This window comes from Tarenaya hassleriana, unplaced genomic scaffold (genome assembly GCF_000463585.1).
Source record: "Tarenaya hassleriana unplaced genomic scaffold, ASM46358v1 Cleome20, whole genome shotgun sequence".
In the NCBI taxonomy this organism is placed as follows: domain Eukaryota; kingdom Viridiplantae; phylum Streptophyta; class Magnoliopsida; order Brassicales; family Cleomaceae; genus Tarenaya; species Tarenaya hassleriana.
Window position 1 is genome coordinate 2,604,832 of NW_010965373.1, and position 21,132 is coordinate 2,625,963.

General features: G+C 35.8%; 4 protein-coding genes across 6 annotated transcripts in view; 3 read left to right on the forward strand and 1 right to left on the reverse strand.

Moving 5' to 3' along the window:
* LOC104814043 (lipoxygenase 3, chloroplastic-like) overlaps positions 1 to 3,882 on the reverse strand; it is a 4,896-nt gene extending 1,014 nt beyond the window's left edge. Inside the window, exons 1-7 of the mRNA XM_010541887.2 lie at positions 3,333 to 3,882; positions 2,711 to 2,991; positions 2,288 to 2,525; positions 1,848 to 2,174; positions 1,197 to 1,390; positions 531 to 1,099; positions 8 to 257 (exon numbers count right to left, since the gene is read on the reverse strand). Coding sequence (XP_010540189.1) covers positions 8 to 257; positions 531 to 1,099; positions 1,197 to 1,390; positions 1,848 to 2,174; positions 2,288 to 2,525; positions 2,711 to 2,991; positions 3,333 to 3,738 — 2,265 coding nt within the window. The 5' untranslated portion in view covers positions 3,739 to 3,882. The remainder of the gene's footprint in view (positions 1 to 7; positions 258 to 530; positions 1,100 to 1,196; positions 1,391 to 1,847; positions 2,175 to 2,287; positions 2,526 to 2,710; positions 2,992 to 3,332) is intronic.
* A 6,251-nt stretch (positions 3,883 to 10,133) lies between these two features.
* LOC104813962 (probable nucleoside diphosphate kinase 5) lies at positions 10,134 to 12,193 on the forward strand. 3 transcript variants are annotated; one of them, XM_010541795.1, is made up of 7 exons: positions 10,134 to 10,245; positions 10,327 to 10,667; positions 11,049 to 11,273; positions 11,469 to 11,576; positions 11,685 to 11,794; positions 11,886 to 11,921; positions 12,048 to 12,193. In XM_010541795.1, exons 2-6 carry the CDS (start codon positions 10,603 to 10,605, stop codon positions 11,915 to 11,917), a joined length of 540 nt encoding a protein of 179 aa, XP_010540097.1. In that variant the 5' UTR covers positions 10,134 to 10,245; positions 10,327 to 10,602; the 3' UTR covers positions 11,918 to 11,921; positions 12,048 to 12,193. The 3 variants fall into 3 exon arrangements, with proteins under 3 accessions (XP_010540097.1, XP_010540096.1, XP_010540099.1); XM_010541794.1 differs by having other exon boundaries at positions 10,327 to 10,423; positions 10,597 to 10,667; positions 11,886 to 12,193; XM_010541797.2 differs by lacking the exon at positions 10,327 to 10,667 and having other exon boundaries at positions 10,148 to 10,245; positions 11,886 to 12,193.
* Positions 12,194 to 14,714: 2,521 nt separating this feature from the next.
* Positions 14,715 to 16,323, forward strand: LOC104814044. The gene is made up of 6 exons (XM_010541888.1): positions 14,715 to 14,720; positions 14,855 to 14,933; positions 15,098 to 15,717; positions 15,811 to 15,976; positions 16,063 to 16,129; positions 16,248 to 16,323. Exons 1-5 carry the CDS (start codon positions 14,715 to 14,717, stop codon positions 16,080 to 16,082), a joined length of 891 nt encoding a protein of 296 aa, XP_010540190.1. The 3' UTR covers positions 16,083 to 16,129; positions 16,248 to 16,323.
* A 2,773-nt stretch (positions 16,324 to 19,096) lies between these two features.
* Positions 19,097 to 20,923, forward strand: LOC104813963 (protein TIFY 11A). The gene is made up of 4 exons (XM_010541798.2): positions 19,097 to 19,384; positions 19,501 to 19,624; positions 20,024 to 20,362; positions 20,475 to 20,923. Exons 1-4 carry the CDS (start codon positions 19,216 to 19,218, stop codon positions 20,632 to 20,634), a joined length of 792 nt encoding a protein of 263 aa, XP_010540100.1. The 5' UTR covers positions 19,097 to 19,215; the 3' UTR covers positions 20,635 to 20,923.
* Positions 20,924 to 21,132: the final 209 nt, after the last annotated feature.

Consider the following 21,132-nt stretch of genomic DNA (forward strand, 5'->3'; position numbering starts at 1 on the left):
CAGCGGCGGTGGAGAGTTCCGGCCACCACTCGGCACCGGCGAGATCGGCGTGTCCGACATTGATCGACTCGGCGTACCAAGATTGGAGCTCGTGGTCGGTACGAATTAAGCTCGGGTCTGGGTAGTAACGGTCCACGTATGTTCGGACCCAGTTTTGGATCGCCGACCACATTAGAAGCCCATCGTTGGCGTACGGGTAGTCCTCGATTAGTAACTTAAGCCCATGTGGCTGTGTCGGGTCGGGAACAGCAATTCCCCTGAAAATTTAATTTAAAAATGAAAAAATAATAACAATATTTAGATTCCTTATCAAATAATTGAGAAAATGCACAAAAATAACCAAACATAAATGTCACATTCTCCAAAAAAAAAATACTAGAGACGATAAAATTGTAGTAAAGTATATTCAAGATTTTAGCTATGATTTTTTTTCATCTGTTCATTCTGCTGCTAGAACCTAATATTAACATATTACAATGGATATAATTATCCAAAGGATGAAGATGTATTGTATGTATGTATGTATGTACCTTCGGATGAGATCAGCGGGTAGGCCTTCCATGTCGAACCGCCAACGGCTCTTATAAGCCGCGGCGCTCATCTCCATACAGCACGGACCGGGAGTGAAGCAAGACTCGATCACGCCGTCCGCACTGATCAGAGTCTGACGAGCCAAACCATTGATCTCCATAGTATACCTCATGTGCGGGTCCAGCAATTTAAACATGGGATGCATCGCACTCAACTGCCTATGCGCGGCCAATATGAACGGCTCCAGACACGCATGAGTGCGCAGCCAGTGGTTCACGAGCTGGTGGACTCCGGCATCGTTCGAGCAGACGTGGGCCTTGGCCAGCTGCCACGTCCAGTTCGAGGTTGCGTCCACTGGAGGCGTAAGGACTCGTTTGTGACGGTGGCTGGGACCGTGGGGAGGGAGGCTAAGCTCAATGGCTATAGGTTTCAACGTGCCGAGACGCGTAAGGAACAGAATGGTCCGTGTGGCGTATGCTTTCCTCCCGTCCAGAGCGTTGATCCGATCGAGAAACGGTAAGTAGATGTCGTGGTAGTCCAGCATGTACAATCTGTTATCTTCTACGGCCTAAAAGACACGATTTTAAAAAGAAAAACGTTATTAGATTATCGTTAACGTATATTTTTGCACGTGATCGATTATTTGTTGTTAGGGTTTTACGTACTTGTTGTACGGACATGCCGTCGATATGGCCGATGATGTGATCTTCGGTGAGAGCGGACTGTTGTGGACCGTAGATTTCAGGGTCAAGATCGCTGACCGGTGGAAACGTCTTGACTCGTTCTATGTTAACCGGGTTGATTCCGGCTATGGCTTGACGGGCGAACTCGTCGTCCCTTAGCCACGCGAATTTGTCCTCTGCACAATTCAATTTTTTAAAATAAAAATAGTTAATTAACTAAACAATTTGATTATATTAAAGATTACGCGTTCTCATAATTATGAAAAAACTAATATCTATAACCGACCAATAATAGAAAAAAAAAATCAATAGAAACACGTGAAAAATGGTAGTGTTGTATAATGGGGAAGTGGGTTCGTATGCTTTTTAAAAGTGTGGATTGATGTGAAGCAACATTTTATTTGTGGACATTGACGACATGGGAATCTAACGAGATATCGTTTCGTTATGCCCTAACGCAAAGTCGGTCCAAAAGCATTATAAAGTAAAAGTTGTGGTAGATTTCCGATAACGTTGCACCTAGGACCAGCTAAATTTGCACGTATTAATAATATTTATTCACCAAGGTAAATTATATATGGATATTAATTGGGTATGTAATTTAAGAAATAAGACAATGAATAGTGTGCTTACTCGATACGATTTTTGGAGTGTCGTATCTCAGAAGGCCTTGGCTCGACTCCTGGAGCTTGTTCACGACCTTAGGGAAAGGCAGCTTCTTCAAGATCTCGTCTTGAAACCCTAATTTGAGAAGCAACCCTTCTTTGTACAGGCTGTCTATTTCGGAGAAGTTGGCGAAATCTTCCGCCAAAATGCTAGCCTTGAGCGACGGGATGAGGTTGTGGAGCACGGCTTTCAGCCTCCCGGCCGCGAACGTATCCTGTTTCGACTCCTCGAACTGCTCGTCCCGGGGCACGTACATCGGCAACGGCTTCTCCACTCGGCTCTCCGCCTTCATATCTACCGTAAAAAAACATCGTACAACGCGTGACATTTTATTTAGTACCTAAACTTTAATGGATGTAATAACATTTTACTATATTGTAACTATAAAACGTGTGATTTTTAATTACCGGTGTCTGTTGGGGAACGGCCTGTTCGGCATCGTCTAGGGTATGGAATTTCTTCGCCGCCGAGCGTGGGACGGGCGAGTTCGACTCCTTTGTCGGGGTTTCCGAGATCGTTGTAGACATCATAGTCATAGATTCTGTCGGATAATTTCCTCTCTCCTTTGCCATCACCTCTTAAGCTCTTGAGCTCTTTCTCCCTCAATGCTCTTATCCCTTTGGGGGTATCTCTCGGCAGACAAGGCTACCACAAGTTCCAAAGGCAAAAAAAAAAACTAATTTAGTTGCTGGATCGATATGTTGTTATTTAATATAATGATGGGAGTTTGATAATGATATGAAGAAGTGTGTAGAGAGTGGACCCACCAAGCTTTTAATGGTATATATATAATAATCATGTTAAGATTATATCTAGCATTGGATTTTTACCTGATTGGAGAAGAAGATACGTTTTTGAGGGTGGTCGCTCTGGGATTGGACCCAAGAGTTGCAGGGGAAGTGGATGGGGCCGGAAGCAAATCCTTCAATGGCGATGCTCTCGAGGAAGAACTCCTTCTGGTGTTTGTTCGTGACGGTGATTGCTCCCGGCGTTCCGAAGGCGGCGTCCACCGTGAACTCCGCCGTGTAATGGACCCTCTCCGCCTTCGTGTTCGATTTCCTCGACCAGTCCTTCAGTACAGCTTCTCTGCTCTTCCTCGCCTCGTTCGTTTCTGTATGTTTTTTTCCAATTTGAAATTCGGACCGTCGTTGATTAGTTCCAGTTCGAAAACCGTGCAAAAGATCAAGTTTTTGACTGATACCCACTTGGAGTTTCTGGATTTTTACTATGAACGTCAAGGTAAACACCGTTGAAATTCAAAATTTTGGGATCGACCCATACGCGATTCCACGAATACCCAGAAAGAAAGATTCCGTTTTGACGGATACCCATTTCGAGTTACGAGATTTTACTGTAACCCCCGACGTAAAAACGTTTAAATTCGAGATTTTGGGATGAAACCCGAAAACTTTGTTTGTTTTCACTTAAAGAAGTTAGGGTTAGGTGACTTACTTGGATCGACGTCGTTGCTAATGAGCTCCAAGACGACGTTCCGACCGATCCGATCAGTCAAGCAATCCAAATGCTTAACCAAAGTCTCTTTGAAATCCTCCTTGTTCTTGTTCCTCACAGTCACAACCGCTCTCACCTTGAACTTCACCGCCTCCTCCTCGCTCCGGTCACCTCTCTCGCCGCCGTTGGTGGTACGCAGCGTTTTGACCAGATCCTCGCTGATCGCCGCCACAACTCCGCCGCAAGATTTCCTCGCCGGAAAACCGAATCCGGGTCTCCGGTCGAAAGGATTGATCAAGAACCGGGCTTGGCTCTTCTTGACGGAGAAATACGACACGGGCGAGGAAGAGAAGGACGATCTCTCGGAGATGAGAGGAGTACCCACTATCTCTTTGGCAAACGCCATGGCAGCCAGCGGCGAGGACGAAGAAGTACTGAGTTTGTGTGGTTGGGTGAAAGCCCTACGAGAGTTTTCTGTAGAGCTCGAAGCAGAGAATTTGCGTGGAGGCTTATCGTTTATCTCTGATTCGTTCTGATTACAAAATGGCCCGACGAAATGATGTATTTATACGTGGAGAGAGAGAGAAGAGAAGAGGAGGAAGAAAGTGACTGTCCACACGTTTTTTTAGTTGGACTGTTGATTTTTTACTTGTTCTACATGAACAATTTTTTTTTATTGGTCGTTGTTTTTTTTTTCCGTAAAGACAATAATTTTCAAAAATCTTTTTATTATTAGGATGTGTGAGATAAATTATAAAATACTATAGCAGAATCAATTATAAACTAATATAATGATATAATCGTTTTGTTGGGTAAATTATGATATAATTGCCAAACATTCTTATTGAACTAAATATAAAAGGCTAAAAAGATTACACATTAGATGAATGGTTTTCTTAAATATTTTAAGTTACAAAAATTTAATAATGAAATTAGATGTTAAGATAAATAATTTATATTTTTATTGGGATAGAAATTGTGTTTTTCATATTTGGAAAACGTGAAAATTTACCAAATCAATCATAATATATAATTTAATTTCGTGTGTATAATATATATATATGGGTTTTTATTTGGGGTTATAAAAATAATATATGATCTAAGACAATTCAATTGGTCTAGATGCTATCAATTGCACTAATCGGAAGATGGTTTTAATTCCATTATATATATTTATTATATTACAAATTTTATAAGTTCATCCACCTATATAAAATTTGGAATTCTCAAACATACATAATAAATTACAAATTTTAGAGATATTACATATGTAACTCTGTTAATAGATATTAATGTCTTTTAGGTTCTTGGGACTTAATTTATTGGAACCTCCATACCAAGACTTATAAAAATCTGTCCTTTTGTTATGCTTTAAATAAAAAGATATTGAATTTACTTGGAAAATAAAATACTAATATCTAATGTCATGTGTTTAATCAAGTTTTTCATTGACAAATGTATTTTATCACTTTTTTTATTAAATATCACTAACGAGCAACACCATAAAAAATATTTTATGATATCAAATGTAAATATCTTTTGATTTCCCATTTATATATATATACATGGATGGGACCTTTATAGTTAATGCGTGATTACTTATTTATTAATTATGTTTAACATGTCTAGCGTAATGTTGCAAGTGTCGTTAGAAATTGATCAAACAAAAAAAAGGGTGGCTGCATTGAGTCAAAGCGAGTTTCCGAGTCAGAGGCCGCGTCGTGAAAATGCGAGGAAACGAGGTCGAAACTCGGTGTTGATTTTCGTATGATTTATGTAATGACTATTTTACCCTTGATATTTCCATTATTAGCATACCCTGGTCCCCTCGGGACCTTCTGTATATATCAGTGGGTTCACACAACATGCGAAGTAAATTAATTAATTAAAAAGGGGATTTTGAACGGTCGATAAATTAGTTGGACGGATGAGCTTAAAATCGTCTCGTTAAAAATTCGATCTAAAACTCCTTTCAATATATTTTTTCAAATCAAATGAATTTTGAAAAAAAAATATAAAATTTGATTTATCCATCCTCCCCGGTCGATTATTATGTTTTTAATTTGGACCATACTAACTCATTTTAGACAAAAAAAAATGATAAGGTTTATATAATAATCTCCATCACATTTGATCGTTAGAATTTTATTTATTTTGATAACAAAACAATTAATTTAATGTATATATGTATCGATGTCTCTCACCAAGAACCCCTAGCTATTATTGATAAAGATCCAAGAAAAACACGAATATAGACTCGCATAAAATTAATTACCATTTCATAATTCATATATAATATTATGAATAAAAATCTATCTAAGTGTATTCAAAGATGACAACGGTCGCAGAACTTATCTCGTTATCTTGATTCCGTGGATTTTTTTTTTAGTTAAATTTAAGGTTTAGGTATCTGATCCTTCTCCGCAGAATCTAATATTGATTCACATAAATTAATTATTTTGACATTATTTATTTTCTAAGGTTACTTAACGAATTACGGAATCTAAGGATAAGGATTTTCTTTGAAGGATTCGAGGAGACCAATTCACAAGCCACCGGTTTGGTAAAGTGTTCTCTCTCTCTCTCTCGCCGCCGGTTTGGCTGAAAACCCTAAATATAATATTCCCATTAATTAAAGTCGTATATATATATATATATGTTTATAAGAAAGTCGTATATATTATAAATACTATTCAATAAAATATATATACACACTTATCTTCAACATGCTCAATTAGGAAACATCAAGGAAACGCTTTTCGCCTTATAATATTCACATCTAAGAGGGCCCCTCTGAAATTAATATTACTTAAAACATGTGCAATCTATAATTAATTACTTATTATTATTATTATTATTATAGATAAAAGTATGACAATATGTACTCAGTTAAGATAGGTTTAGTTTGATATAATTTTATTTATTAAATTAATAAGATGAAAAGCATAAATTTTTTATATAAATTTTCTAAAAATAATAAAAATACTAATAAAAAAATCAAACCACAATGAGTCGTGTATTAAACCAAATCAAACATAAGCTAAAAGACCAAAGACCCTATTATTGTCAAAGTCTTGGTTTTATATATGTCTCAAACTCTATCAACATAACCATACAATTAATTAGGCTTCGAGGAAATTACGTCAAAGAGAATATATACACGTGCATAAACTTTTGCGCCGTATTTAATTACGATAATATCTTTTTACGAAAATGATTTAAATAATTAATGAATATTAAGGAAATTGGGCGTTATTCTATACAGATAAAGCCGATACATGCAACTATATATGTGTGTGTGTGTGTGTGTATATATATGGTATTAAAAATAGATACAGGGATTCTTTGATCGTATGACATTTTGTTGATTAATTAATAAGCTTTATTATTTTTTTTTTCCAAATTTGTAATGTATATTAAAATCGTATTGTCGTGTTCGAGAGGATGTATATTGTTTTCCCTTGGTACATATCCTAATGTTTGAATGCAGTTGTCATTTTGTACTCCTCCACTCCAAAATAATTTCAATGGAGTAATCGCATCGTCTTCTCTACGAACAAATTCCACTAATTTTGATTTTATTAATGACAACACGTACCAACTTCTATACACGACTATATAATATATATATATATATTTCATCGATGTAAGCACGGCCATGTTTATTAAACGGCTTACATCAATCACATCCTAACCAAATTTGATATTTAAACCGATTGGATATAATTCTTTTAAATCCAAACTAATCGGATTCAGATTGAATATTTACAAAATTAATATTTTGTTGCAAAATTTTGAATCTAAATTGGATTCAAATAAAAATAGAATAAAATGGAAACCGTAAACTACTTAATACCATTATCAAAAACCCAAAAAAAAAAACTGAAATCAAAATATCGAATGAGAGAACCCCACATCTTTATATTTTTATTATATTGATGAAATTTTGATGACCTAATGTTCTTTTGTAAAAATAATATAGTGAAATAATTGTAATGGAATGACTAGTGGGTCTGGACTACATATCCAATATATATATATAAAAAAAAGGTAACAGATGGGTCCGAAATGAAACTAAAATAATGAGATGTATATTATAAAATATTCCACCGTGGAAAAGACCGTCTTTTTTTTTTTTTATATATCGAGAGGTTCACATGGGGCTTCGGCCCAACCTACATCCCCTCAGGCCCGGGAGCAGCCTTTAGAGGCCCGATGACAGGAGTCCAGAGAGCAACACCCTCCCAACCAAGAAAACACCCCCTCCCCCAGCAGCTGGATTCGAACTGGTGACCGGGACCCCAAGAACAACACCCTTTCAACCACTCGCCCACTACTTACCGGGTGAAAAGACCGTCTTGAGCTTACCAATTTAATTTTCAAGAATATCCGTCGCGTTGATAGAGAGGGCCAACGTTTTGGACTTGTTCATAGTGTCATTTCCCTCATTTGCACCCAACTCCAATAGATGTGTACACAATACTATCAATATCACATACTATATATATATATTCTAAGAACAATCATAAACCTTGTATGTATACGCAATACTTCAATATGCCTGTCTAGATACACCATATTTTATTTAATTTTATATATTTTAAATTTAACATTTTGGTCTCCCAAACATGTTAATCTTTGACCGGTAAACTGTAACCAGTGCATGCAAAGGTCACTATATGCGTTGTGCAATGTCATTAAGACGAATGATGCCGGGTCTGCAACCATACGTACGCATTCACACACACACACACACACACACACATATATATATATATATATATATATATATATATGCGTGTGTATATTAGTGTACAGATTTTCGTGCATGGCCCAACATGCGACGTGTTCAAATTCCACGGAGGCCTCGAGAGAGCCTAAAAGACTTTTAGTAAAAGCCATGCAATATCTTCATGTGTGGACTTATTTATTAGTTCTCAGATTAACCTAAAAAATTGTTGTTTATTTGATTCATACGAGAAATATGTGTGTGTGTGTGTGTGTATATATATATAATCAAAATAATCTAAATTAGACTAATTCGACATATATAAACCAATCAAAGTTATAATAATAAATGGATGGAAAATAACCAAAATGATTTAAAGCAAATAATCCTATATATATATATAATAAACCAATCAAGATTGTAATGGTAAACGTATGGAATATTGACCAACGTGAGACTTTTTCAGGTCTATTTTGATGGGCAAACGGAAGAAAAACACACAAAAGTGTTTGGAAACAAAAAAAAAAAAAGTCTAGAGACAATGTGTGATTGAATTGAAAAGTCAACCAACCGTCTTGTCTTAATTATCACCGTCCAAGAAAATTACAATTGCGGCCACAAAAGAAAATCACAAATTAAAAAAAAAATGGTCAAAGTTGTAAGAATCTCTCGTATGGTTAGGGAGATTAGTACATTCATTATTTTGTTTGTAAGCAGGATACATCTTTGTAAAATCCCACACAAATATATGAATTATTCAAAAAAAAATATTTCAAATATATACACATTAAAACAGCCAACTAAATATATATTTTAGAGTAACAATAATAAAACACATATATCAAATTAGAAATGTTTTTATATTTATTTAGAATTTCGTAAATATTGTGTATCTATTTACTACTTTAAAAATTTTATTTATTTTTGGCACTTTTCAAATAATTCATTTATTTTTATAGAATTTTACATACAACTACACACACACGCACTCTTTGGGATAAACATGGAAATGGGTAAAACGGTGTAAATATTTATGGTTTAGATGGTGCCTTTTAATTAATTGGTTGAAATTAATTTTGATGGTCCAACAATGAGTTAGACGAAAAACGAAATTGTTATAAATATTGAACGTGGCAATCAATGAATTAGAGATATTAGAATTATATGTGTTCCTATCCACGAAAAGGTTAGTGTTGAAAAATCATAATGGAGATTTGAATAAGACTACTGCTCTTATATATATATATATATATATATATATGATTTGAAGCACCGTCCACGAAAATTACAGCTGCGAAACCAAAAATACGAATTTTCGGGAAATATGTAACAACGGATACTGTGGTCGGAGGAGACATAATAAAATCCAAATTTAAACTAAAAATGATAAATTTTCAGAAACTAAAAACGATGAAAAAAGATTGAGACGACTTTATATATATATAGATTGAGGGTCTATAAATTCAAATATGAACAGAGATAACCGAAAACATTACTCCAACCTATAAACTGTGACAATTTTATGTATTAAATAACAAAACCGTCGATATCCAATTCAAATTAATCAAATATGAAAATGAATAATTCCCAAATAATAAACTATAAATGTAACTCGGCTGTACAAAATAATGTTTCCATCTTGTTTATGTTCATACAAAATAATTGTTACTGAAATTATTTATTACACTTTTTATTAAATAAAAATCTCTGAAATGAATAATTAATTTCGTTTGCACAATCGAATTTCGAATGTTTTCAAAGGCATAAAGCGGTTGCTGTCACGATTATCTAATTGCAACCGCGATTTTATGTTTGCTTGATTGTGAAATTATTTAAAAATCATTTATAGAGTATAGTATATAAATTTTTTTGTTCATTTTGGAATTGTTTAAAATAAAATATACATGAGGCAATATTTATCCTTTATATTTTTTTAAATGTACAAATAAATATTTATCGGCGGTAAAATAACGTTTGAAAATAAAAACTCAAAGTGTTTGCGTTTCGAACAGTCGCAATGCGCGTCTCGCGTTTGGGAGTTGCGGCCATAGCGATCGAGTCATATCCCACTGACTACTGAGCTCTTTCATATTTCGCTTCCACCCTTCTTTCTTCCCGCCCTCCTTTCTCGGAGTTTCGTCGTCAAGATCCTCCTTTCGTTCTTCGAATCTCTCCCTCGGCAAGGTAAATTCTCTGTTTGTTTCCCGGGAAAATGCAGGAAAAAAACCCAAAAAAAAAAATCACGCCTTTTCCCTTCTACTGCAGGATCAAAGACACGAGAAGCTACGGAACATTCCTCCTTGATTCTCAATCAATTTCGGATTTTTTCCCTCATCAATCGAACATAAGCTACTTAGATCCGGTGATTGGAATCTGGGTTTCTGAATCTGATTCATTTTATTGCTTCTGTTCATCGATTTCCTCCTTTTTTTTTTAACTAATTGTTCTGCTCTGGGCGATGTTTCCCCCCTCTTCGTCTGGCTTTCTCGTTCTGATAATTGCTTGAATTTTTCGGCCTAACTACGGCGAGTGAAGCTTCGGATGTTGCGATTTGCAGAGACATTTGTATTTTTCCTGCTAATTGTCTCAGTCTATTTGCCGAACAGGTGAGCTTGAAAAGCTAGGGTTTTTTCCCCCCCAAATTCTTCAGGATGTAATCCTGAACTGAAATCTTCATATGTTCTGAAGAATTAGAGTTCGAGTTGCTTCCAGGGATGATCATTTGCTATAGAAACAAAGGAATTCGTTTGCGAACTCTGTTGATAATGTTTCGAACAAGTTCTTCTCGGAACACGATGTGAAAGTGGAATCACATCACATGAGATTTGTCATCTTGTAATGATATAATACTGAATTAAGATGTTATAATGTTGTTGTCTTCCTGAGTTCGTTCCCATTATCCCATATTAGTTCTCTGCTCAATATGTATAGATCTAATACATCGTAGCCATGATTGGTTTTTACGAATGGTGTGCTGCAAAACGCAGGCATTTGGGTGATGCAGCTGGTGGAAAAGAGAGAACCTTGGCTATGATAAAGCCGGATGGAGTCTCGAGTAACTACACGGGCGAAATAAGAAAGATCGTTCTCAAAGCCGGTTTTGATATCGACAAGGAGATGCTTACTCAACTCGACATGGAGGCAGCGTCTGCATTTTATGTTGAGCACTTGTCCAAGAGCTTCTTCCCTGATCTCATCAAATACATGACAAGGTTGATGATTTTTACTTACCCATGACCATAATCTATCTGGTGGCCGCGTGATAACGCAAGCACGTAATCTTTATCGGGGAAAAGGCTTTTCTTTTTCTGTTGGCAGCTTTTTCATTCTCTTCTGCGGATTCTCACTGTTTGCTTCTTCTTCTTCTTCTTCTTCGCCCGTGTTTTCGGACTGAATGTTTTGACCAGTGGTCCAGTGTTGGTCATGGTCTTGGAGAAGCAAAATGCTGTTGCCGATTGGCGTGCTTTAATCGGGCCAACAGACGCAAGAAAGGCTAAGATTTCTCATCCTCACAGGTGATTTCTCCAAATCGTTTTTAGAGATCTTGTCATTATATCCGGACAGATAATATCATACATCGGTATACGAAGTTGTTCATGATTGTTCTCGATCGTGTTTTTCAGCATCAGAGCATTGTGCGGCATTGATTCACAGAGGAATTGCGTGCACGGCTCAGATTCAGTCCATTCGGCCGAAAGGGAGATCATGTTTTTCTTCATGGATGCAGAGTCGGGTTTGCTTCTTTCCCCTTCCTTCCTCCCTTTATGTTCTTCGAAGACTTCACTCTATTCGCCTTTTTATTCTGACAATCACTAGCATTGCAGGGGACACCACAGTGCGACACGACGAACTATAGTTCGGTAAGAAAACTGATACGATTCTTCCGAACATCTAATGTCGATATAGAGCTCGTGCTATATGTTTTCTCGAGATCGCGATGAAACCGTTACAATCAAACCTCCTCTGCTTGCTTTCCTACTGTGTAGAGTGTCTTGGTAACTCTGCCGCTTTCTCCAGCTGATATCCAAATCTTAATCTTATGGTTAGTTTTGGCATTTTGTGAAGCTTTACAAGTTGTTAAATTGCAATGAAATGATTTGAGTGAGTCTCCGCATTATTGTTGATTGTATTATCACCAAATTTGTGTTGTATCCTTATTGTAAGTTTTTTTTGGTAACGGAGGGAACCACCACGACCTTTCGGGTGCGGAATAAATCCACCGATTTCACATAATAGCCTACAGATCATGTTGAATAAGTAAATCAGTCGAAACTAACAAATTCCATGATCTGAGGAGTTGAATCCATGATCTCTATTAACCTCCATTATTGTAAGTTGGTAAGTCATGTTTCTTACCTTAGGATTCTTAAGCTTAATAGATATCTATAGGCATGACACATGCCATGAGCTCGTATGAGTATCAATATCAAATTGACAGGATATAATAAAATATAATTGTATTGGAATATACATTTTAATTCCTAAAGTTAAAATGAACTGAATTTGAAAACGAATGTAAAAATAACTGAAAATTGGAAAACATTAAAAATCTTTTACATTTTTTCGGATACTAAGAGAAATAAGATGGAATTTAAATTTGATTGGAATTTTTTTTTTTATGTCATATTGCAATTTGCATTCAATAGTAAAGAGGGTCATCGCCATCGGTTCTGTTGTTTAAATAATAAAAGGAAAAAATTAGGGCATTGGAGAAAGAGAGAGAACATTCCATAAATGGAAAGCTTTGGTATTTACGGAAATGTTACTAAACACAAAGAGGCCTTGTGAACTCGGGAAATCACGTGGCATTTTCTGCGATCTCGAGAACCAGTTTCCTCGTCTCTCTTGTTGCATATTTTTTTTTTATTAATTATTAATTTTCATGAAAATAATTATTAAAAACCAGAATGTATATATTCGAAAGGCCACGTAATTTCTATAGATGGTTTTATTCCAACTTTCATGAAAAATCACGTAACTTCTATTGAACTATTTCAAAATAAAATGTTTATACCAATAAATAAGTTCAATATTGAGCATGTATACATACATATATATATATATAAAGTTTAAGACTTTTTTATTAACAGTTGATCGTTTCATTTGTTTCTAAAAAAACTATTTTTTTATATTAAATTATTCACAATTGTGTTGACTGTTGAGGGCAACGCAATAACGATATTAACCACATATTTATCAAATAAACTCTGTTTTTAAATGGTCCCTAATTAAATCACCTTTTGTCTGGATGTTCCCTTGTTTAATTAAACCGATTTAGAACTGTTCTGAAGGAATAGGGCGGGAAGATTGAGAGAAGAGTTTGAGAACTTTTATGCAATGCCTCTGAATCTTAAATATGTGGAATATATATTTTAAAAAATTAAATTAAATGATAAACGATGGAATGTATAGTTGAATCTACAAATATATCGTATATTTTATCAGATTACAGAATTGAACGCAATTATAAAATACCATTTGTAATGTATGATCAATCAAAGTGTTTGATTCATTCAAGAAAATGTTCCAATATATTAATGTTCAAATTGATACATAGGTGTATCATGATTTGTTATGCACCAAGAAAATAATATTTTGTGATTTTGTGTGATAATTTGTCTACTGTTATAAATTTTCAAGATATTCAAAACCACCCATTTGATTATCAACGTTATTTTTTTTTTCCTTTCAAAATTAATGGGTTCGTGTTGAATCTAATTGGTCGCGATTTACTAAAGATATATACTGTTAATTAATTAATTAATTCGGTTACAAATTATCCGATGAGATTAGGAAGAAGTCCAACTTTGAAGTGAAGACAAAGTTTCATGAACACCAAGATTCGGTTCCTCCAATGATGTTAGTTCATTTGGCAACATGAAAAGCTTTGGGGATTTCGCGATCGCCTTTTTTTGAATATTATAAACAAAAAAATAATAATTAGATTGACACCCAAATCCATGAAATCAAAAAGTGTTCATAGCTACAAAATCTGCAAACCCATGCATGCACTTCGTGTCAACGTAGTAACCATTCAATGATGATATTATGGTTTCTAGGGATTCATCGATCTCATCTTTTTCATATTATTATTAATCACAACTTCGAAGTTGTGATATCAAATGGAAGCAAGCAATGCCACGAAGTCGCTCACGGGGTGTATCATCCGCCATCAAAGCCGTAACGTTCTCCCCAATGCACCATTCTTGTATTTTACAGGAGAGAGAGAGAGAGAGAGAGGGAGAGAGAGAGGACGAAGAAGAAGAAGAAGAAGAAGAAGAAGAAGAATGTTCTTTGGACGTATGTATCGGGATGTGAGATGTATTAGTTGTATAAAAAGATTGATATAAAACCGAAGATTACCAAACTTGTGTGAAAAAAAAAAGTTTTTTTTTTCCTTTGAAGAGGTGAATTCAGAAGACGACGAAGAGGAAATTAAGCAGATCATTTGGGAACTTGAACCATCAAATTCATCAAACCGAAACACAATCCCCGAATCCTTAATTTTTTTTTTAAAACTCAAAAACTTTGATCCTTAAAGATCTTATTACCCTATCCTTGTATTTAACCTGTCATTGTCGCCAAGAACTCAGATTTCATACAACACATCTCCTTTTCCCTTCTTCTTCTTCCTCTTGTCTGTTTCTAAAACAATGAAGGTTCGTGTTCTGTTTGTGTTATGGTTATGGATCTCTCTGAAAATGTCTGAAATGAGTTGCATGCATGCATACAGACATTATACATACATATGCATATATATGCTTATAAGGTTTTGGTCATGTTCTTGGTGCAGTTCTTTGGGTGGATGCAGACGAAGCTAAGTGGGAAGCAGCTGAATAATAATAGCAGACCAAGCACGTCCTCGGCTTCTCGTGAGTCTTTGTCTCTTGTGTCTTGATGTTTCTTGGACATGTTCTCGGGTCCATGTTTTCGGGTCATAAACAAATATTATTATTCGGACATCGGTTTCTTTAATATATGATTTCTTGCTTGCAAACTTCAAGAAAGGAAATGATATATTTTGTTGCATCTGAAGATCATCTGAAGCAAGAGCCACGGGAAGAATTCAGCGACTGGCCTCACGGGTTATTAGCTATCGGGACATTCGGTACAAACAACTGTGCGAGACGGGACAAGAATCGGAAGGTTCAATGGATCCAGGAAGAGGCTTCGAATGCAAAACACGGCGAAAACGAAGACCGGAACCAAGAACAAGATCAAGATCCTTCTTCCTCGGACGATCTGGAAGACTTCACTTCCGAGGAGGTGGGCAGACTACAGAAGGAGTTGACGAAGCTCTTGTCACGGACTAAGAAGAGAAAGTCGGATGTGCACAGGGAGCTCACGAACAATCTCCCACTGGATAGATTCTTGAACTGCCCTTCGAGCTTGGAGGTAGACAGGAGAATCAGCAACACCCTCTGCAGCATTGATCCCGATGACAAGGAGGAAGACATCGAGCGGACTATCAGCATTATTCTCGGCAGATGCAAAGAGATCTCGACAGAGAACAAGAACAAGAAGAAGAAGACGGATATCGGTAAAACCTGCGTCTCATATCTCCTCAAGAAGATTTTCATCTGCAGAGAAGGATTCTCGTCGCGTGCTCCCTCTCCGAGTTTGAGAGATACCCTTCAAGAATCAAGAATGGAGAAGGTACATACCGAGAAAACAAACATCGAATAAACTCAGTTTCGAAACACAGATTAATTGATATCGCTTTGTGTCGAAATCCCGTAAACTATACAGTTCTTGAGGATGATGCTACACAAAAAGATAAACCCTCAAGCCTCCTCGAGGGCAACATCGGTGAAGAATTACTTGCAAGACAAGCAACGAGTTTCGAAGAATATCGAAGAAGAGGCAAACGAGAAAAGTAACGACGGGTGTAAATGGGTCAAGACGGATTCCGATTGTGAGTTGATATCAGATCCTAATTTCGAAAACCAAAAACACTCACAGCAACACTTAAAACTGATTCAGATCTTCTTCTGATTGCAGTCATTGTTCTTGAAATCTGAACACGTTTTGTTCCTCAGCTCTTGCAAACGCTAATGCACAAGTACAGGTAAATAAACTTGAACCCCAAAACAAGAATCTCATTCTATAATAAAGTCTTCCACTTTCAGTTACTCTTGCTGAACTAATGTACTTATGCAAGATCATTGTTTTCTCTTTTTATGCAGATATACACACACACACACATATATATATATGTGTGTACGGCTTTGGAGGGAAATCAAAAGAAAGGAACAATTTTGGGCATCTGCAGAATCTGCTTTTGCTCTTCTTTTTTGCGTGTTTTGGTTAATGTGGGCATTGCTTCCACCGAAACCAGACATGTTCTTGAAACATCACCACACCGAGACATTTATAAGCATACGTACATGCATGTGTATATATATGTGCATGTCTGTATGTACATGCATGTATTTTTCAGGTGGATAACCTGAGCGAGCTCAGTAAGACTTCTTTCTTACATTATTTATGCTTTTAGCTCTGTCATTTTTATGTGCTGTGTAAGAAACAGACTCTAGAAATTAATAATATCTCTTCTTTTCGTTTTTTTTAATATTTGTTTTTCCAAAACCCTTATATTATTTATTTTTTTAAAAATATTTTCATGCTCTTCTAAATCTCCGGAATAACAAGAATATGACCAGCTTTAAAGGAAAATAAAATAAAATTAGTGGGTTATATATATAGTGGAAAATAGCTTGGTTTGGCGAAACTCTCCATTACGCAACACTTGACAAGGAATCTGTGGTCAGAATCTTATCTTCGTATGGCAGATACTCTTTTTATTTCTTGTTTTTTTATTTTATTTTATTTCTGGTAAATAGTTATTGTATTTTCGTTCTCACGATAAATTGTTTTGAATAATGTAGATGATGACAGAGGCCCGCTACTAATAAATTGAGGGTATTTCCGACAACATATTGAAGTGGTTTTAAACATAATGCAGCATGTGGAATGCCAAAGTGCTATAATTTTATCTTATTTTATTTATTTTCTGGTTATTGTCCGGGCCCATTAATTTGAATTTTCATTGTCACCCACTTTCGTCTGCATGTATTATGTAACACGTTTTATTCAAGAGCCATAGGAAACAGTTCTCTGAAAACCCAATGTTTCGGTGGTTAGAACAATTAGTCTAACCAAAAGATCTATCCAATGTTTGTAAATTAGAATTTAATTGAACCGAATTCATTAATTCTACGAGGTTGTATTGCTTTTTTCGATTATTACAAAAGAGGGGAAAACATGTAAATTCTTTATTGAACGTGCCAAAAACAAATCTTAATGAACCGAATTCATTAATTTTTTTTAATAAAGTACACTATATACATAGTATTGATATATACCAGATCTTCAAAAATATTACCAAATATATTTGGAAATTTTATCAAATCCGAAAAATATATATTTAAAAATATTAATTATTATATTTATTTTACTTATTCAATATAAGATTCTCGTCTATTTATATGTGATTTTGATATTGAATAAAAAATATTATTCAGCCTAGTATGCGTATTTGTTTTGGTACAAAAATGCACCTAAAATTTTGGTTGGGTAAAATTATGATAAATATCAACGGATCCTATTCCTCGTAAAAAAATATATATATGGTGTATAATTCCGATTTATGTTATATTAAAATTGGTAGCAGCAGCACACGTTCAAGTCGCTGGATTGAGACACGTGTAGAAATATCTGCGGTAGACTTAACAACTTATCAGCAGCTCTAATTTAGTCACGTGCTTTAATTCTTGTAGAGGGTCTTCGCGGAAGAAAAATATCAACGCGTAAACTTCACGTCACCGTCCGAACGGCGGGTCCCACATCGTGGATCACAGAGCGACTGACGATAGTGGAGTTCGTTGGCCTCCGTCGAAATTTTCATGACTGAAATGCCATCGAATGTCACTCATAATCACGATTATTCGTCCAGTAGAGAGCTAACGCGATGGGCAAAATTGTAGATAGCTTGAATCTTGGGGGCAAAGGTTTTGTTGTCGCCGTCAACTCCTAACATGAAGCTGTAACGCCGTTAGATAATGTCACCGTCAACTCCTACCATGAAGCTGTGACGCCGTTAGATAATGTCGCCGTCAACTCCTAACTTTTCCTTTTTTTCCCGATTGCGGTGTGCCGTGTGCGCAAGGAAAACGTGCGGGAAATTATAACAAGAAATTGGTTTGGTTTTATTAAAAAAAGGATAAAAATGCACAAACCAACAAAAAAATGGGTAAACGTTTAGGGTTGTATTAAATTTTATTTTGTTTATTGTTATTATGTCCAATTAGTTTAATGTTTTCAATTAGCTTTTCAATTATTTTTCTATTTGATTTCAATTAATTTACTTTAGTTTTTAAGATATATATTTAACGAGTTTCTAGATTATATTCAGTTCATATATTATTTGATTAAATATAAATATAAATGTATACACCTATTCAACAATTAGTTGAAATGTGGTATGCTAATTGGGTTAGATGTCATTTTCATTATATAGAGAAAATATGGCGACTCGTCACTAACTGTTTCCATGTAATAATTTTAAAACCTCTGAAGTGATGCAAACTTAATTGTACATAATTTTTAATTGAAAATATAGCAAAACTACATGATTTTCTGAATATAAAAATTTATATTGAATGTAATTATGTAGATCCCCCTCATGGTAGTAGTGTATTCAGTCATATGTAGATCACACCATCATTTTGAAATAAAATTTGATTTTGTTCAATACATACCCAAATTCTTGTTGATTAATCAAAGAAAAATCATATATAAATATGATCTTTTATAAAAATCTTAAATAAATAACTAAACTATAAAATTTGTATATAGTTATCTGAAATTTTAAAAAATCTAAATTTTTTTAAAAATTTAAGAATTTATATGAAGATTTTCCGTTAATTAATAACCTTGTGTCATTTCATTTTCACCACAAAATATGATATTTAATGAAAATAAAATTAATCCAGTATGCCCATTTTTAAAAATCGGGTGAGAGGATAAAGCCATAGACACCAATTTGGCCAAGAGGACCATATTCATACCCACATGTGAGAGAGAGAGAGAGAGAGATCTCCGATTTTCTCAGTAACAAAGATCTCAGCTTTCTTGTTTGTTCGTCGCCGGAGCATGTCGGAAAATGCGACGCGACAACCTCCGGTGAAGTCGAATTTCGCCCGGAGATGTAATTTGCTGAGTCAGTATTTGAAAAAGAATGGAAATTTCGGGGGCATAGATCTCGGGTTGACCCGGAAGCCCGATTCTGATATCGGGTTCACCGGAAAACTCGATCCCGCCGGTATTTTTCTCTCTCCTCCGCCGCCGCCGCCTCCTCCGACCTTCTTTTTTACTTCATTCTCTGTTTTTCTTTTTGGTAAGCTAAGCTATTTTATTGATTGTTCAATGAAATTTCAGGTCAACAAAATGAGACGCCGAAGTCGGAAGCTCCGGAGATTAAACCCACCGGCTTCATTCAGAAGCTTTGTGGCGCCGTTCCCTCTGATTCGTCCGGAGGCGAAGCCAAAGACGCCAACGTCAGGTGCCGTTAATAGATTTCATATATCCACACTGACACACACACACACACATATATATATGTATAGACCGTATAATGATGCCAACGGTTTTTATACAGTTTAGTTTTTTTTTTCGTTTAAAGAAAGGGAACTTATGATCTTTTGAGAAGCTTGTAGCAGTACGAGAAAAAGGTGGAATTATGCATTCTGCTTGTGTACGTATATGCATATAGTCATATATATATATATACACGGACAACATAAACATAAATATATACAAACTTATATATAATATGACATAAATATACACAGATTCATTCGTATATACAAGTGGTGGCTTGTTGTGTCTGTAATTGGAGAAATGATGGATTGCCGGTTAATCATCCTAAACCGGATTTGGATCAATTTGGTATTGGTTTCAGTGAACCGGAACCGGCAAATTCCCAGTTGACCATATTCTTCGGCGGGAAAGTCGTAGTTTTCAACAAGCTCCCCACCGACAAAGCCAAGGAGATAATGGAGATCGCCAAACAAGCGAATCCCGTGAAGTTTCCGGCCGTTGTTGCGGTCGGTCCTGAGCCAGTGGCCGAGGATAACACTAAGAACAACCTCAAAGGCGACAACAGCAACAGCGACAGCGAACTGGTTATTCCAGATCTGAACGAGCCAACCAGTTCGGGGAACGGCAACAATCAACAGCCGGTGGAAAGAATAGCGTGGAGAGCCTCGCTTCATCGGTTCTTCGCTAAACGTAAAGACAGGTACACACTTGAAAATCATGGAGAGCAGAGCTCGTATATAATTCTAGATTTTTACATACCAGTATATTTATACTTTGGCCCGTATATATGAACTGCAAGTCGCGTTGTATAGGGTCGTGGCCAGAGCTCCATATCAGGTGATAGCGAGTCCGTCGTTAGATCGAGGCCATTCATCAGCACGCGCAAATGGACGTAAAGATAGATCCTTTGAGAAGGAGGATCAAGGACGAGAAGAGAGGTGGTGTTTGAAAGATCTAGAGCTGCGGCTATAGAGGAGGGGGCACTTTAGTTTGCTTTAGGCTTTAAAAGATCTTATTTTGGTGTTTGTATTATGATAATAATTACATCATCAAGCCAAACTTGGACAGTTCCCTCTTCCTCTATAGCCGCAGCTCTAGAGGAGCGACAAAACAGGAGACAAAACGTCTGTTCCGTTCCGTTCCGAACTGAAATATCAAATTTAGGAAAACAACATATATTTTAAATCACATGATGTCTTGAGAAGTTTGAATATCGATTCAGAATATCCGATTAACCAAAACAAATAATTATATTCATCTATATGTGTATTGGTTTAATTGGCAATCCTATTTGGAGACAAAAAGAAATATCACAATGATATTTTCTTTTTTTGGGAGTTTTAGATTTTTTATTTCAAAAAATTATAGCCGAATAATTTTTTATATTTGATACGGTTTTATTTTAAAAAATATACCCACCCTACGATGTAATATACTATATATTGAGGTATTTGAAAAAATAATGTTGGG

Excerpts from the sequence above, each read along its gene's own strand:
- LOC104813962 (XM_010541795.1), top strand. The coding sequence starts at position 10,603 with ATGTTGCGATTTGCAGAGACATTTGTATTTTTCCTGCTAATTGTCTCA. Across the intron at positions 10,668-11,048 it reads TCAGTCTATTTGCCGAACAG|GCATTTGGGTGATGCAGCTG; the intron begins GTGAGCTTGAAA and ends TGCAAAACGCAG. Across the intron at positions 11,274-11,468 it reads CTCATCAAATACATGACAAG|TGGTCCAGTGTTGGTCATGG; the intron begins GTTGATGATTTT and ends TGTTTTGACCAG.
- LOC104814044 (XM_010541888.1), top strand. Across the intron at positions 14,934-15,097 it reads AAGCACGTCCTCGGCTTCTC|ATCATCTGAAGCAAGAGCCA; the intron begins GTGAGTCTTTGT and ends TTGCATCTGAAG. Across the intron at positions 15,718-15,810 it reads AAGAATCAAGAATGGAGAAG|TTCTTGAGGATGATGCTACA; the intron begins GTACATACCGAG and ends TAAACTATACAG.
- LOC104813963 (XM_010541798.2), top strand. The coding sequence starts at position 19,216 with ATGTCGGAAAATGCGACGCGACAACCTCCGGTGAAGTCGAATTTCGCC. Across the intron at positions 19,625-20,023 it reads GCCAAAGACGCCAACGTCAG|TGAACCGGAACCGGCAAATT; the intron begins GTGCCGTTAATA and ends TATTGGTTTCAG. Across the intron at positions 20,363-20,474 it reads TTCGCTAAACGTAAAGACAG|GGTCGTGGCCAGAGCTCCAT; the intron begins GTACACACTTGA and ends CGCGTTGTATAG.